Source organism: Meriones unguiculatus, chromosome 8 (assembly GCF_030254825.1).
Source record: "Meriones unguiculatus strain TT.TT164.6M chromosome 8, Bangor_MerUng_6.1, whole genome shotgun sequence".
Taxonomy (NCBI): Eukaryota; Metazoa; Chordata; class Mammalia; order Rodentia; family Muridae; genus Meriones; species Meriones unguiculatus.
This window is the reverse complement of record NC_083356.1, coordinates 45,177,688-45,194,817: the sequence shown is the minus strand read 5'-3', so window position 1 is coordinate 45,194,817 and position 17,130 is coordinate 45,177,688. Positions and strand designations below refer to the sequence as shown.

The following is a 17,130-nucleotide window of genomic DNA, read 5'->3' as shown; positions in this document are numbered from 1 at the left end:
TATACTGTAGAAACTTTATTTTACAATAAATATATTTAACATTTTATGCATGTGTTTTGGACACATAACTTATGCTCATCAGAAAATCTAAGAGCCGTTTTAAATGGGTAAGTTGGTTATCTTGAGTACATTTTAACAGTCATGTAGAGATCCCTACCGTTCCATCTTAAAGCGTTTTCATCAGCCTGGAGAAATTTTTATCTTTACTCTGTCCCCTTTCCGCTCTTATGGAACCTCAAGTAATGCCCTTTATTTTGTAGTTTCCTTTCCAGGATATTTCATATGAATAAAAATATACAGCCGACAACCCTCTTGTCTCTGCCACATTTTGATTAGCATGTCCTTGAAATATATCGGCTGCTCCTTTCTCTTATTGTTGATTGGAATTCTGTTTTATGGATGTGCATTCTATAATTTTTTGAAGTTAACAGGCCTTTGGTAGTATACGAGCCTTGGAGTCAAGCATGTTTTATTGAATCTCTGTGAGGCCACTTTCAGTCACCATGGTGTTAGGTAGTTCAACACCTCGAAGATTATTTTTGCTTTTCCATAAAATTATTTATTTTCTTACCACCAATGGTGGCTGTGAATGCTCAACATCTTTGAGCACCTGTTGAGCTCTTCTTGTGTTTTATTGAACACATACTTTTTTGTCTTCTATATTATCTTCTTGGGAGTCATAACTGATAGCCACAGAACTACATCCACTATCATGCATTTTTTCTGGACCTTTACTTAAAATTTTTTTAAGTATATTTTGAAAATGTTGAACATCTTTCAAATAAAGCCCATGTACTCACCTGGTGTCAATCTGCTGGAAGCTGTTAATTGCTGGGTTCTTAGTTCTTCTATAGGCTAAGTTACTTGTTCATGCTTGGTGCTTGTCTGGCTGTTAAAAACAACTGAATTTGTGGCCCCATGGTCTACTCTAGTATCCCCTAACCTTAATCTCACAACTCTTAGCTACCAACCCAGGGTTAGTTCCAACTGGGTTGGTTCCAAACTAAGGGTTAGTTCCCTTAGTTTGATGTAAATATTTCCCTGCTGTGGAAGACGTTTCTCTTCTCATAACTTCCATCATCTGGCTCTAGTTCAACTTTCTGAAGCAATGCAGACCAGGACTGTTTGTCATTTATGTGGCAGCCCCTCTCACATGGTGGAAGATAGCGGCCATCTGGGTGCCACACAAACAGTACAAACAGTGGCACCAGTGTGTGTGCTCTTATACCCATGAGATTCTTTCACCAGATGTTTTGCTCCAAGAAACTTCCCCTTGATTTGATTCTGAGTTTATTGATGAAATTGAGGATATGTCTCAATCTTCTATATTAAAGAAAATGCTTAATAGTAAAAGTGACCCATTGATCCCAAGTTGTTTAAAGTGCAAGAGCCAGGCATTGTAAGCATTTTGTAGTTATCTAAGGCAAGTTTTGCAATCATACTTATATTATTAGTATTTATTTTTGTTATTAGTATTTATTATTAGTATTTACATAAGAATGTCATGCACACAACCAATGTTATATGAAAGAGGTTTATTGGATGAAGATGGAGAAAGAGAGAGAGAAAAGGAAAGGAAGAGAGAGAGAGAGCCATGGTGGGGGGAGGGGGCACCCCAACAGAGAGAGGAGAGAGAAGTGGAGAGCAAAGGTCAGAAAGTAAGAGAGAGAGGAGGAGTGGTGGACCAGTCACTATGTACCTGACCCAGTTGATGTCATAGGACGCAGGTACTGATATAGGACATTGTCAGGACCCTAAAGGTCCCTAAGGGAAGGCCAGTTGAATTGCATGCAGAACATAACAATTAGAAGCTCTATTTTTCTTTTTTTTTCTCCTTTTTAATTTTATGATTCTCAAAAAAAAAATCAGAAACCTTTAAAAATAACAGTGATTCATATATCCATAACAGAACAGCAGCAACACACAATTGTGTTTTCCTTAATTTTTTCTTTTAGAGAGACATATTTCTACTACTGTGGTTTTTTCCAAAAAAAGTCTTTTATTTTCCCTGTTAGGACCAACGCACCAATGTTGGGAAACGTACGAATGTTGGGAAACGTGCGCCTGTGGAGGTTACGCGGGTTCACAAATGACACCACGAGATCAGTTCCACGTGGGAGGTTTATTAGGGGGAGAGGGAAAGGGAAAGGGAAAGGAGGGGGGCGCCCCAGAGAGAGAGAGAGAGAGAGGGAAAGTAAGGGAGTAAGAGAGAAAGAGAGAGAGCAAGAGAGTAAGGGAGTAAGTGATGGGGGGGGCTCCAAGAGTTCTTATATTACCTGCGCAGGGCATGCGCAGGTAATTCCAGGCGGTCAGGGTGTCTTCACAAATGCCTGATAACCGGTTTGTCAGGTCCCTTGGGGCTGGCCGTAGAAGTGCCTGCTTACTGATCCCAACATTCTCCACCAATGGTATCCTTCCATGATGTCCTATGACTTGCTCTGTTTCAAAGAATAATTAGTTCATGGACCTTTTTCCTTCATCAGGAATATACAGTTACTTCATTCTTTCAGGTTGACTCACTCATGTCATGAAGATAATTTAATTTTATTGGATCCCAAATTAGAAGAGACTACAAAATTCATTTTTTCTTTTGAAGGAATTCTCTTTATAGCCTTTCTCAGAGATTGAACTATTCCAGCTGTTGGTTGCTTGGAGCTGGAATTCCCCTTTGCAAATGGCCATTATTAGTAGAAAGATTTCCAAAATATTAAGTTTTTTTTCTGTTTTGTCTACATCTTCACTATCAGGTATCAATAAAAACAAAAAATAAAATATTATTTTATCTTTGCCTAATGACACTACAGCTCCTTGGTCCTTTGCTATGTGAGTTACCATGAGAACCATTCTTCTCTCTAAGTGTCTCAGGTCTTCTGCATAGGGCAGGTTGAAAAGATCTGACCACACTCTAGTCCCTAAGTGTTTATTCTTGAACCTCAGAACTGAGAGACTTTTTTTTCCCAGACAGAATAGAATAGAGAGTGAATCACGTTTGATTTGTAACTGGCGTCTTTGACGACACAGGGTGGGAAGGGCTAGACGTGTCAGGGGCCAAAGATTGATTGTCAGTGCTTGGGCAGAATGGAAATGAAGTTCATTGTGTATGTGAAAACAGCCAAAACCTACCTCTCACACGAGGGCTAGGATTTCTGCCTTAAATCAACTTCAGAACCACTTTGTAGTTGGCAGTTTGATTACATCGACTCCTGCTGGGCCGCCTGAATGGGGGCAGAAAGGCCTTTCAAGCCTTTGGTGTGGAATGACAGGATGGATAAAGCCAGTTTTCACAGGCTGTGGCTAGTTTATGGCAGTCATTAAGTTCTCAAAGAAGGCAGTTATCAACATCATGGATAACCTCGAATAAAGATGCACTGTATCACTTTCCTACACAGAATCACTTCCCACGGAACCACCAACTTCTCCTCCGACCATTCCACCAGCAAAGGAAGGTAAGAGAACAGTAACAACAGGGTGATTCTAGAGTCAGGATTCCCGTTGCTTTTGTTCATTCAGGGAAAACCACAGTGGGTGCTGGAGAGATGGCTCAGCAATAAAAAGCACATGCTGTTGTTATAGAGAACCTGAGCTTGGTTCCCAGCACCTGCGCAAGCAGTTCACAACTACCTGTTACTCTAGCTCCCGGGTGATCCAAAGCCCTGCCCTCCTTGGATATTGCACTCACCTTCTCAAACTCACACATAATTTTAAAAATAAGTAAAATAAAAATTTTAGAAGAAAGCCAAGGTATTAATACAAAATATGTATTGTCCTGCCTAATTTTCTCCTTAATATACGTACATATCAAATCATAGTTTATCAAACCATGACAATTAAAAATCCATTTAAAAATAAATTGTGTACACTGAATGGATTTTTCTTACAGACTTGCATAATATTGATTTCATTAAAAAATCTCAGAGTACAAAATGTTCACCAAGCAAGAATAGTTAACAAAACGCGTAAGTGAAAAGCTAATGTGTAATTTTAAACTCAATTTACTTTGGTAAATTGGTCTCTAATTTACCCCCGAAATGCCTCTCCATGCTCTATCCTCATTGCCACAGCTGGAGGATAATTATTTAAGCCTCCAAACAAAGTGGTGATGATTCATTTTTTTTCATCCCATTAATGAGTATTTATTAGCTGCACTATTAATTTCCAAAGTTCTTCTGGTAGGCACGGGAAATACTATAATACCACATGGTTACTGCTTTTTCTTACTTTTATTTTTATAAGAGAAATGGGTACGAACACAGATCATTAGTGGTATGGGTTGTAAAGGAGAAATTGGTTTATGATAGCCTGGGAGTGAGAATAATTAATGCTGCAGTTAGTCAGTGACTACTGAAGGAGTGGGGGCCTTCATCTATCTCTGAACAAGCCTGAGAGATAAGTAACAGAACAGAGTAAAGACAGAATTATGGTGGGAATTGTGTGCCAACAACGATTTGGGCTTTGTTTTTCAAAAATATGATGCCACGCCACTCCTGATGAGACCTAATAGACTAGGATCAGAAGGAAGGAAAAGAAGACCTCCCCTATCAGTGGACTTGGAGAGGGACATGCATGCAGAAAAGGGAGAAAGGGCAGGATTGGGAGGGGAGGAGGGAGGGAACCACAGGGGGGATACAAAATCAATAAAGTGTAATTGATAAAGAATTTAAAAATATGAAAAAATATGATGCCACAAGAAGGTCACTTACGGGAAGGATGGCATAATACAATCTTCACTTAAGAGAGATAACTTTGGGCCAGGGAGATGACTTCATAAGCATGGGTGGCCTGATGTTGGACCCTAGCATGAAGGTAAAAGCTGGGTAAGCTGTATGTGACCCTGGGCAGATAATTGGAGTTTGTGGCCCAGTCAGGCTAAGAAAAATGGCAAACTAAGTCTCCAGATTCGATGAGACACCCTGCAGGTGGAGAAGGACTAAAGAATACACCTGGCATCAGCCTCAGTGCTCCACGTGCATACATACTCATACATACTCATGAAGACACGTATACACAAATAGTAGTTCACAGTAGGAATGTTGAGCTGAGTAAGGATGTTGATGCAGTTCCCCCATAGCACCTCTTGGCACTATGAAAGCTAGCCAGCAGGAAGGAAGCTTCCTGACAGTACAAATATGTCTTCTCCATGTCCTGTGGCCAAAGTGTGTGGTGACTCTGGCAATAGGGTCTATTATCAGGTCCTGGTGGGTGGCCAGGAGCCACAGGAATAGCCTGTATTGTTTTGGAGATTTCTAGGATACCTTTAACCAATAACTGGAGAAGAGGTATCACACATGTGGTATTGGGCTTTTTATTATGAAGCTTATACTGGATACTTATTAAGCATGTATTTAAGATTAGAAAAAAGGCCTAAGAAGAAAATTTAAAAAGTTTTATATACTAAATATAAATTTCTTCATGCATGTTGATGATTTTTTTATTTTAAGCAATGTTTAAATTTAAAAAAGTAAAATTTAAAATAATTTTTGCTTTCATTTTGAAAATGAAACTTGATATATATTTCATCTTCCCATGAAAATGGAGGACATGATTTTTTTTCTACTTATAATTAGATTTGCAATCCTTTTCAGCATTAGAGTCAGACTATGAATCTATACAATTATGTAAGTCACAAGAAAGGGATGAAGGCAAGATCTCCAGATCGTCCTGTCCCTGAGTGTGAACTCACTCAAAGATGATTTGTTTTACCTGATAGACAACTGACAGGAGTGAAGTTCCTACAATAGGAACTGGGATACTTTTTCTAAGAAAGCAAAGAGACAAATTATTTCATAGAGTATTTGCATGCAAGTGAAATAAAATGAAAAGACTGAGATGACTAAAGAGAAAATTGTGTGCTTCATCATAAAACATAGCTAATCACAATGATCCACAGTGATAGAGGAAAAGAAGAATGGATCATGACAAACCATTCAAAGTAGACTTTGAAAGGGGGCTTTCAATGGAGAAGAATTTGTGTGCTTTTTTTTATCATGTTGATGTTCATAATTACTATTGATGGCTTCCTTCTGCTAGCGTTATTTGGACATTTTTTTTTTTTGGCATGTGTCAGTGGTTAAACGGGCATAGAAAGAAATTTTGAGTAATGCCGTAATTAAAGTTTGCTTATGCTTATTCACAATGGATTCTAGATTTTTAAGGACAAGACTTTATGTAGGCTAGGCTGGCACCAAAGAGCTTTAATTTCCAGAAGGCAATTGTTACCTGTCTTCTGGCTTGATTGAGATGTTACATTCCTCTTCTGACTCAAAACATATTCTTGGTCTTCAGTATGTAAAGCTGCCAAGGCAGACCTAGTATTCATGGTGGATGGATCCTGGAGTATTGGCGATGACAATTTCAACAAGATCATCAATTTCCTGTATAGCACGGTGGGAGCCCTGGACAAGATTGGTGCAGATGGGACTCAGGTAAGGCTAAGCACCGAGTCATTACATTACCCTCTGCATTCAGAAATTATTTCTTAGTCTCTTACTGTGGCCACTTTTCAGGGGATGTAATCAAAGTATTGTGATGATGGAATGCTAATCTTTATAGGCATGTACAACCTGTAGCTCATGGGATGCTTGCATCCACGATTGCAATGATGTAGCCCAACACATTTGTAGATGACAACCTTATAGTGAAATATCAAAATGTTGTACGTCCCTGTGACAGCTCTTGAGATAAGCAGATTGAAGACGATAGACTAGTAGAAGGTATTTCTTTCATATTAAGGCAGAGTGTCTTCTTTACACGTGCTATTTCTCCTCCCGGCATGACATTCTTTAAAGTCAAGGCTCACACATGTTTAAGGATCATCCAGAATGTGAAAATACTTCATTCATTCAACAAACATTCATATTTCAGTGTTCCAGAATATCAACTCAAAACTGCTCCATAGTGCCACAGGAATAGAAGTAAAATGTAGGAAATTAAGATACAAAGGTTTATGCAGCAATGACTAAGATCTCAGATTTTGAAATAAAATGTACTTGACTTCAGCCATCTGCTTGCTCTACCAGTGACCACATGTGTGATCCTAACCCTCTTGCTAGATTTCATGTGCCTCTGTTTTCTCCTTTACCGTGGGTGGAACCATAGTAGTTACTTTATAAAGAATATAACTCTGATTCTGTGGCATAGCAGAAAAAGGAGGTCAATTTTTACTTGTCAAATGAAGTGGGAAAAGCCCTAGAATCATTAGAAAGAACTTCTAAAAATTCTAGTTCTTAATAAGTACCTGGAACTTGAAATTTAATTTGCCTTCAATTTGATATTTAACCACATGAAGTTTTAGTCGATGGATTGAGTTAAGGAAGAAATTTAAATAACGGGTGCTCCTGTGCTCCTGTATACTTTCCAACCTCACAGAAATCCATACCCATGTAAAAGCACAAACACCTTCTATCTCCAGGTGGCCATGGTTCAGTTCACTGATGACCCCAGGACAGAATTCAAACTGGATGCTTACAAAACCAAAGAGACACTTCTTGATGCAATTAGACACATTTCCTACAAAGGAGGAAATACCAAAACAGGTAAGACCCAAACCGACAAACATTGCCAGAACAATGCCCAGCTACAGCTCATAATAATCATAAGAGACTTCAAGGTGACTTTTGCTATGAGGCTTGCTTATTTGTTTTGGCATTGAATATGAAACCCAGGGCCTTTTACATACATCACAGGTAATTTCCTCTTGCATTGCAGCCTCAGCTCTCAAGACAATAATTTTTAATTGTTCTCATTGATGTAACCACTCTGTTTCACTCTTTTCTGCTTGTGAAAGCATGTGGAGGAGAGGAATGGAACTGTTGATTCTTTGTTTCAGGAAAAGCTATCAAGCACGTCCGAGATACCTTATTTACTGTAGAGTCAGGTACAAGGAGAGGCATCCCAAAGGTTATTGTGGTTATAACTGATGGAAGATCTCAAGATGATGTCAACAAAATCTCCAGGGAGATGCAGGCGGACGGTAAGGTTCCCCTGTGTGCACCATCAGTGACTGTGAAGAGCAATGCTGGCACTAAGCACACATTCCTATCAGCTTAATTAAATATCCCCTGGTGGGTAACAGCTTTGAAGTCACACACCTTTACCATTCTGTAACTAGGTTCTTTTATTTCTATGATTTGTTACAGCAGGGTTCCAGCAATGAGTTATAATATCATGAAAGGACCACTCTACAGGTTCAGGGAGAGGAAGGAGCTCATTAAGGAAACGCTCCTATTTCCTGGACTGTAAAATAAAATTTCTCACAGATGGCTGTGAAGATAAAATATGTGTCATGATTTGCTTTAGTTGTGAATATGACATAATCAGGAATAACCTAGAAAGGGTGTCTCATGAGAAAATGTCTAGATTAGGTTGGCCAATGAGCATGCCTGTTGGGGATTTTCGTAGTTGGGTTAACTGGGGTGGGAAGACCTATGCTTTTATGTGTGGCACTGTTTCATGGGCTGAGCCTTGAAATGGAAAAGGAGAGAGTGAGCTGAGCAATCGCATGTGTATATATCCTTTACCCTATCTTCCTGACGATGGATGCAGTGTCACCAGGTCCCACACATTCCTGCCACTGTGACATCCCTGCTGTGATACCCAGAACTGTGAGCCAGAATAAACCCTTTCTCTGCTGAGTTGCCTTTTTCAGGTATTTTGTCACAGGAAAGAAACTAAGATGATACGCTTAGCAACAGTAGTTTAATACTCACCTGCCAGTTTTTACATGGTGACCCAGTGTAGGCTGCTAGGCCTTAAGGTATACTTCTGAAGGGAATATAGTCTGTTTAAATAGCAGCTCATGCCACAGAAGTCAGAATAACAATGAAAAGTATGCAACCATAAATATGCTACTCAAACGGGAACCATTCTGGCTCTTGCACCAACTGGGGCTTTAGCTTTGTTGGTTTTTTTTTTTTTTTTTTCTTTTAATGGAAAATTTCAAGGGATGAGGGAATAATTCTCACATAATGAAATGTGCCCATGAAGAACCCTGAAGAACAGTAAGGAATGAATCAAACACTTCCCAAACAAGAGCATCTTAAACATCTAGCATCTTGCACTGTATATCACGAAGTTTAAACTGATCAGAAGTCTGATCTGTGTCTTCTGCAGGATACAACATCTTTGCCATCGGTGTGGCTGATGCTGATTACTCAGAGTTGGTTCAGATTGGCAGCAAGCCCAGCGCACGTCATGTCTTCTTTGTGGATGACTTTGATGCCTTTAAGAAAATTGAAGATGAATTAATTACTTTTGTTTGTGAAACAGCATCAGCAAGTTAGTTCTTTAGAATTTGTATTCATGAGGGTTATTTAAAATTCAAGAATATCTAATACTGGTTACTTAAGGAAGGAGTCCCATCCGGAGCTGGGAAAGAACTGTTGACTCCCTTGGCTAGTTATCATGCAGGTGTTGAGTACTGTGGTTCTGAGCATATGAGGCAAACACCTTCTCTCCCACCTTTAAAGGTTTAGGTTGATGGAGATCTTCCCAAGTTAATAGTTTGCATCAAAGGCCCCAAGTTTGAAGCCACCTTGGGATACTTAGTGAAAATCAGCCAAGGTTACATAGCAAGACCCTGCCTTAACAAAACAAGACAATAATGAGCAACAAAAAAAAAATTGTAGGAAATAGTTTTCAAAGATGTTTTTATCAAAACATTTCTTGACAAGTGCTTTCTAGTAACGACCATTGATTTAATGGATCCAGGAGAGTGGTTGGAAGCTATGACCCTTTGGTTCTAAAAGGGGACAGCAGACAACCACAGCCACATCGTATTAGAGTTACCCTGCAGGTCAGGAGTGGCATGCTTGGGGAAGGTTCTATTAATTTCCTGCTCACAACCACGGAGTCATATATTTGGAGGTGCATGGCCTGGGGTTTTATCTCGATTGCTCTGTTTTTCAGCTTGCCCAATGGTGCAGAAGGATGGAGTTGATCTTGCAGGTATGTGTTAGCATGCATTCTCCCTATTTTCCTTTTTATTGAAAATAGATTTTTATTCATACATTATATTCTGATTATGGTTTCTCATCCCCCAACTCCTCTGAGATCCTCCCTTCTCCCCTCTCATCTGAAACACACACCCTCTCTGTCTCTCATCAGAAAACAAGTAGGCATCTAAAGAATGATAATAAAACAAGATACAACATGGACGGTGGTGCACGCCTATGATCCCAGCACTCTGGGTGGCAGAGGCAGCAGATTGCTGTTTGAGGCCAGCCTGGTCTACAAAGCAAGTTCAGGACAGCCAAGGCTACACAGAGAAACCCTGTCTCGGGAACAAAACAAAACAAAACAAAACAAAACAAAACAAAACAAAACAAAACAAAACACCCAGGAGATAAAGAGCTAAGGGAACAGCCCAAGAAACACATATAGATGCAGAGACACATTTGCACACACAGGAGTCTCATAAAAACAGAAGCCATAATATATATGCAACGGACTTGTAAGTTGTTAAAAAAAAATAAAAAGAACTGACAAGACATAACAAGGCAAAGAACCTCCAGAGATGCCACCAACTTGGTTTTGTGTTGATATCCAGTGATGAGCATGGGGCCTGGCCTTAAGAGTGTCCCCAGTGAGACTCCATTGGACAAAAACAAATTTTTCACTTCAGAGTGGTTATAAATTGGAGATAGCTTCTGGGTTAGGAGTTAAGGCTTGTGTCCACTTCTCATGGTGCTGGAACTCCATCTTGTGCAGACCCATGCAGGCCTTGTACATGGTGCCACAGCCTCTGAGTTAATATACATGTTGCTCCCGCTGTGTTTAGAAGGTTGTGTTTCCTTGATGGCCTCTATCCCCTCTGGCTCTTACACTCTTTCTATCTCCTTTGCTATGGGGTTCCCTGAGCCCTGAGGGGAAGTATTTGATGGAGATGTCTTATGTAGGACTGAATATTTCAAGATCCCTCACTTTCTTTACACCGGCTGTGGGTCTCCATTTACTGCAAGAGGAAGCTTCTCTGGTGACGGCTGAGCAAGGCGCTAATCTATTAAGTATAGCAGAATGTCCTCAGGAGTCGTTTTATGGCTATGCTCCTGTAGCAGAACAGTCGTATTGGTTTTCTCATAGGTCCCTGGCCTCTCTAGTTTCAGGAAACCCGAGCAGTGTCAGGGATGGGTTCCATCTCATGGAGTGAGCCTCAAATTCAAATCTGATCAGCTATCAGTTGGTTACTCCCACAGGCCTTGCACAAGTTATTGCACTAGCACATCTTCCAGACAGGTCATCACTGTAGCCCAAAGGTTTTGTAGCAGCTTTGGTGTTTACCTTTCTTCTTTAGTAGCATGTAGAGGATGTTTTAGTGCCATGGACACTAGTCCATGGGAGTGAAGGCTCTAGGTAGGCACCAGCTTGACTTCATGTTCAGGGAGTTGTCTGTGCTGTCTTCAATAATAGGGTGTTACTGTCAGTTTGTAGGGCGTGACTGATAGCATTGGGCCCTTGGGCTGTCAACTCAATTAAATGTAACCCAATCCTGGTACTGGAGGCTTTCTTCTGTGACAAGAGATGTCCAGGTGGGGCTCCATCTCTCCAGTTGTTTGGTGGTTTTATTTAGATCACCTTTATACACATTTATATTTTAGGGAACTTCTCCTGCATTAGGTTTCCACATGATTCCTCAAATGGTCCTTACCCCCTCCATACTTCCTCTCTTTCACCCTTCTTTCTTCTCACTCTCCATTCAATCCTCCCATTCTTGCTATCCTCCTCATCCACCAATAACTATCTATTTTATTTCTCTTCCTAGAGAGACCTATTTCTACCCTTTAGTTTCTTGCTTTATACCTAACCTCTGCTGTTAGAAGGATTGTAGGTTGCTTATTGAACACTTAAGGAGATCAAGGGGATAAAAATAGGAAGGGAGGAAGTCAAAGTCTCCTTATCTATAGATGATATTATTGCATATGTAAGCAACCCTAAAAATTCTAATGAAGAACTCCTGCAGAAGATAATCACTTCTATCAAAATAGCTGGATATAAAATCCACTAAAAAAAATTAGTAGCTTTCCTATATACAATTGGTATGTAGGAGAGAAAGAAATCAGGGCAATAACACCTTTCCCAATAGCCTTGAAAAAAATCTTGGTGTACTTCTAACCAAGCAAGTGGAAGACTTGTGTGAGAAAAACTTTAAGACATTGAAAAATGAAATCAAAGAAGATATCAGAAGATGAAAGACCTCCCACATTTATAGATCCATAGGATTTGTTTAGTAAAAACGGCCATCCAACAAACTCCTCAGCCTACAGATTTAACACAATCCCTACCATTATCACATTGTAAAGAAAAATGCTGATTAATGCTTGCTTGGAGTTCATCTGCCTGTTTTGTTTAAATACTTAGCAGAAAACCTTAAAACTTTAAAGTTACTGTTTGTTCTTGAACCCCCTCTCTCATCACCTTAGGATTTAAGATGATGGAAATGTTCGGTTTGGTTGAAAAGGACTTTTCTGCAGTGGAAGGCGTTTCTATGGAACCTGGCACCTTCAATTTGTTCCCGTGTTATCAAATCCATAAAGATGCGTTGGTTTCCCAGCCGACCAAGTATGTTTTCCATGCCAGAAAGTGCTTATTATATCTCAGTATAAAAATGATCTCAGTTTGTAATTTACTGCAATAGTTTGTGGTAAGATTTTTTCTATGATATTTAGAGCAAATAATGTTTATAGTTGTTTGTTTCAAAACAGCCCTGGGGCTGAAAATATGACTCAGCCAGCAGTTCAGAGCACAAGCTACTCTTCCAGAGGACCTGAGTTCAATTCCTAGCACCCACATAAAAGATCACACCCATCTGTTATTCCACTTCCAGGGGACCTGGAGACCTCTTCTGTCCTCTCTGGGCGTTAGGCTGGCATGTGTTGCACAGACCTACATGTAGGCAAAACACCCATACTTAGAACATAAAAATTTTGAAAAACTAACATAAAAGATCAGCCCCATCCTATAATTCTGGTTGCAGTTTAGCATATTTTCACCTGTGAAGACATGTAAAAATAATTAATACTTACAGCAACACAGTGGACCATATATTATTCTAAATACTGATATATGCTAACTCTTAAACCTATAAACTACGCTGAAACTCTGAAGTGGAAACTCAGAGAAGCCAATGACATGCAGTAAAAGTCATAGCTAGAGGCAGAGGGATGATTCAACCAATCACTGTGTTTGTCATGTAAGCCTAATGAGTGGAATTCAAATACCTGGAACCCATGAGAAAAATGAATGCTGGTGTCTTTCTGTAATCCAAGCACTCCCAAAGTGAATTGAGAGGAGGAAACAGGAGAAATCCCAGAAGCTGGAGAGCCAGACAGCCTAAAACAGTGATTTGATGGAGATTGATGACAATCTCATTTTGCTTTTCAAACCTTCTATAATAAAAATATATTACTTTATGGTCAAAGGATGACTTTTTCAAGAATGAGACATTGAGGCATTGTTCTCTTCCCACCATCAGGTTTCTGCATCCAGAAGGACTGCCTTCTGACTATACAATGACTTTCCTGTTCCGGATTCTTCCTGACACGCCACAGGAGCCATTTGCTCTTTGGGAGATTTTAAATAAAAATTCCGACCCACTGGTCGGGATCATTTTAGACAGTAAGTATGTTTATGTGTGGTGTTTGCTGTCTACATGATAATGCATGTGGCATGCATTCTTGCTATTTCATGTTGCAACACAACTTATGTGATATATAAACAACAAGCATTGAATTATGAAATCACTGATTTGTTTGCTTATTCACCTATTCTTTCAAGAAATGTCCCTTGAGTGCCTGCTCTGTGTCAGCATTAGGCACAAAGTGCTTCTCAACCTGTTAATTGCAGCCATTGGAAAACACATATTTCTGAATGGTTTAGGAACTAAGACACCACTCAGTAGTAAAATTACAGTTACAAAGTTGCAACAAAAATGAATTTATGGTTGGGGATTCCTAAGACCATAGGGAATAAGTGTTTTCCAATGGTCACAACCCACAGTTTGAGAACCTTGGCTCTCTTTTTTTTCTTTCTTTATTTAATCACTTTACAGCTTGATTCTAGGCCCCTCCCCTCTCTCCTCCAAGTCCCACTCTCATTCCCATTGAGGCCTGACAAGGCAACTCAGCAAGGGAAAAAGAGATTGAAAGACGAGCAACAGAGTCAGAGACAGCCTCTGCTCCCATTGTTAGGGGACCCACATGATGACCAAGCTGCACATCTGCTACATATGTGTAGGGGCTCTATGTCCAGCCTGTGCATGCTCTTTGGTTGGTGGTTCAGTCTCTGTGAGCCCCCGTGGGCCCAGGTTATTTTACTTTGTAGGTCTTCTTGGGGTGAAGTTCATTTATTGGACATGGATATGATGAATACAAATGCCTATTTGATATTCCACAGACTGCTGAGTTGGCAGCATCATATTTGGAAAAAAAATTCTGGGATAGAGATATAAATCTGGAAGCTGTGTATATGTGATATATGATACCAAACTCTTATTGCTAAGAAACTGAAGAGAAGAACATGTGTCTAGATGCTGGGAAGCTATGATACTTAGAGGTTGGAAACTTGAGGAGGAACCAGAAAGGGAAGCTTTCCTCTGTCCCGCTCTGAAGTGTACCAAACAATGCCCAGTCTTCGACTCATGCCACTGAGTTTATTGAATAAAGCTAGAAATTAAAACATAAAAGGCATGACAAACATTTGGATGAAGAGACTTTTGGTCTTATTTCCCAATGAAATAAAAAAAAAGGTTTATTATATAGGAAGCAATCAACAACTAAACATAGTATGAAAAAAAAAACCTTTTTCATATGCAACTAAAGAAAATCTACAGACCGAAAAGGATTAAGTCATTAACACCACATATGCCCTAGGGTTAAAAATAAAAACATCTTAAAATGATTAAAATTAGTTTGCTCTGTGTCTTAGTTAGCGTTAACTGCTCCTTTGACATAGCGTAGAGTCATTTGAGAAGACACTGTAAGGGTTAGATTGGCGTGTGGGTGTGTCTGTGGGGGATTGTCTTGATGGTTAATTGATATAGGAAGGTCCAGCCCACTGTGGGCAGCACCTTGCCTAGGCAGGTGGTCCTGTACTAGATAAGAAAGCTAGATAAGCATGAGTCTGAAAAGAAGCCATCAAGCAGCATCTTCCACGGCTACTGCAGTGTCTCTTTGTGTGAACTAGAAAACAGGCTTAGCTTTAGGTTCTTGCCTTGAGATCAGTGATAGACTTGTGACCTGTAAGCTTAAGTAAGCTTTTTGCTCTCCAAGATTGCTCTTGGTCAGAATGTTTCATTACAGAGAGGAAACTTAAAAAACTGCACTTAAAAGTAAGGTAGAAATTAAATTTTAGTGTAAGAAAGCGCTGTTGAGAGAAAGGTATTTTATTTTTAATAATATAATATTCCCTGTAATACAAAAGACTGAACATTAAGAATTTTGTTTGTTCATAATAAAGGAGACATCTCTTTGCTTCTTTTCCAAGTTGTATCCTGGGAAAGTCTGTGTCTGTGATGGGCTAGTAAGACAAAGTACCTAGTTGTTCTTTCCTAATATTTAGTGATAATATCCTCTCTCATATTCTTCTTTTACTCTAAGCTTTGATGGCATCTCTCAAGAGGTGTTATGGATAAGAGTTTAGGCAAAGAGGTGTAAGGGAAGGGCACACACATGGTCCTGGTCTCCTCATCATCACTTGTCAGTAAGTCAATTACTTTACACTGGAAAACCTATAACAAGCCAAGGACTGTTCATTGTTTCATCCCTTCATTTTGTTTTAGATGTAGCTTCAAAACAATGAATTCACTATTTTCTGTCAACATGAATTTTAGGAAAAAGTTATTCACCCATTTAAATTATTTCTAAAATATTTTGGCTTTTCTTTATTTGACTAGATGGTGGAAAAACTCTAACTTATTTCAACTATGACTATACCGGAGATTTTCAAACTGTTACTTTTGAAGGACCTGACATCAAGAAAATGTTCTACGGAAGCTTTCACAAGGTTAGTGAGGCTTCATATAATATAATTATTTATTCTGTTTACTGTCAGAACGAGGAACAACAGAAATGTCTGTGTGTGTATGTGTATGTGCATGTGTGTAGTTGTTGTTTTGTTTTTTTAGACTGTGTCTTTCTACATAGCTATGGCTGTCCTGGAACTCATTTTGTAGACCAAGATGGCCTCAAACTCACAGAGGTCCACCTGCCTCTGCCTCCTGAGTGTTGGGATTGAAGGTCCAGCTCAGAAATACATTTCTTAAAATTCATGGAGCTTTGGATTTCAGAGTTTAACTGGAGTAAGAATTTCTTCCTATGGGAGTTGATAATGACACCCATGGTTCTGCATGAGTAGGTCTGAGATGAGACACTGAAATGTGCTTTCTGAGCAGGTTCTCACAGGAGATATTGACAAATTTGGTCCAGACTCTTCCTTTGAGGAGAAAGCACCACATTACTAAGTAACTGTGCCCATTTGTCAGACTACACAATATAACACAGAATGTGTGACATAACTCACTGGGGAAATGCCCTTAGCACCAGGTACTGCAGGCATAATGACCTGAGTTTGATCCCTGGAACCCATGTGAAAGTTGGAAGGAGCGAACTAACTCCACAGAGTTGTTCTCTCACCTCTACACACATGTTACTGAACATGTATTCATACACACACAGAAAGGATTGTTGGTCTCCTTGGCCAATTGTACTTTCTATGTTTTTTGGTGTCTTTACTGCATATTGTATAATTAAGACTGATTACATATAAAACTTACTTTTTCTTGTTTGATAGGGTTACATACCTATCTAAAAAGTGTGTGTTACAACTGGAGGCTTACTAATTAAAAGTTCCATGAAGAGCTCTTTGAATGTCACTAGAATCATGGGATAGTTCTGTTCTTGGTTGTGTAGAGCATGTTGCAAAACAGCCAGGGTAGATGCAAAGCATTTAGTGTCATCTGTGTCAAAAGAGGGGTTGTCATCACAGCCTGTGGCTTAGGCATGAGCTTGTGTTCTCACTTTAAGGAACTCTTTAGGGGTTGTAAGCAGTGGAAATCTTTGTTTAACTTACCAGAACTCCAGGGGCTAGAAGTGAGGTTGGTTAGTGATTGGCTTTACATGTATAAATCTTTAAATTTTTGAA

At 39.5% G+C, this 17,130-nt stretch overlaps 1 protein-coding gene across 4 annotated transcripts in view; it reads left to right on the top strand.

The window, feature by feature from the left end:
* Positions 1-17,130, top strand: part of Col14a1 (collagen type XIV alpha 1 chain) — a 216,034-nt gene that overhangs the window by 124,645 nt on the left and 74,259 nt on the right. For all 4 annotated transcript variants that reach the window (XM_021650061.2, XM_021650060.2, XM_060389409.1 and 1 more), the window contains exons 25-33: positions 3,390-3,446; positions 6,283-6,422; positions 7,409-7,532; positions 7,826-7,969; positions 9,109-9,273; positions 9,904-9,942; positions 12,414-12,552; positions 13,466-13,608; positions 15,884-15,993. In XM_021650061.2, coding sequence (XP_021505736.1) covers positions 3,390-3,446; positions 6,283-6,422; positions 7,409-7,532; positions 7,826-7,969; positions 9,109-9,273; positions 9,904-9,942; positions 12,414-12,552; positions 13,466-13,608; positions 15,884-15,993 — 1,061 coding nt within the window. The remainder of the gene's footprint in view (positions 1-3,389; positions 3,447-6,282; positions 6,423-7,408; positions 7,533-7,825; positions 7,970-9,108; positions 9,274-9,903; positions 9,943-12,413; positions 12,553-13,465; positions 13,609-15,883; positions 15,994-17,130) is intronic.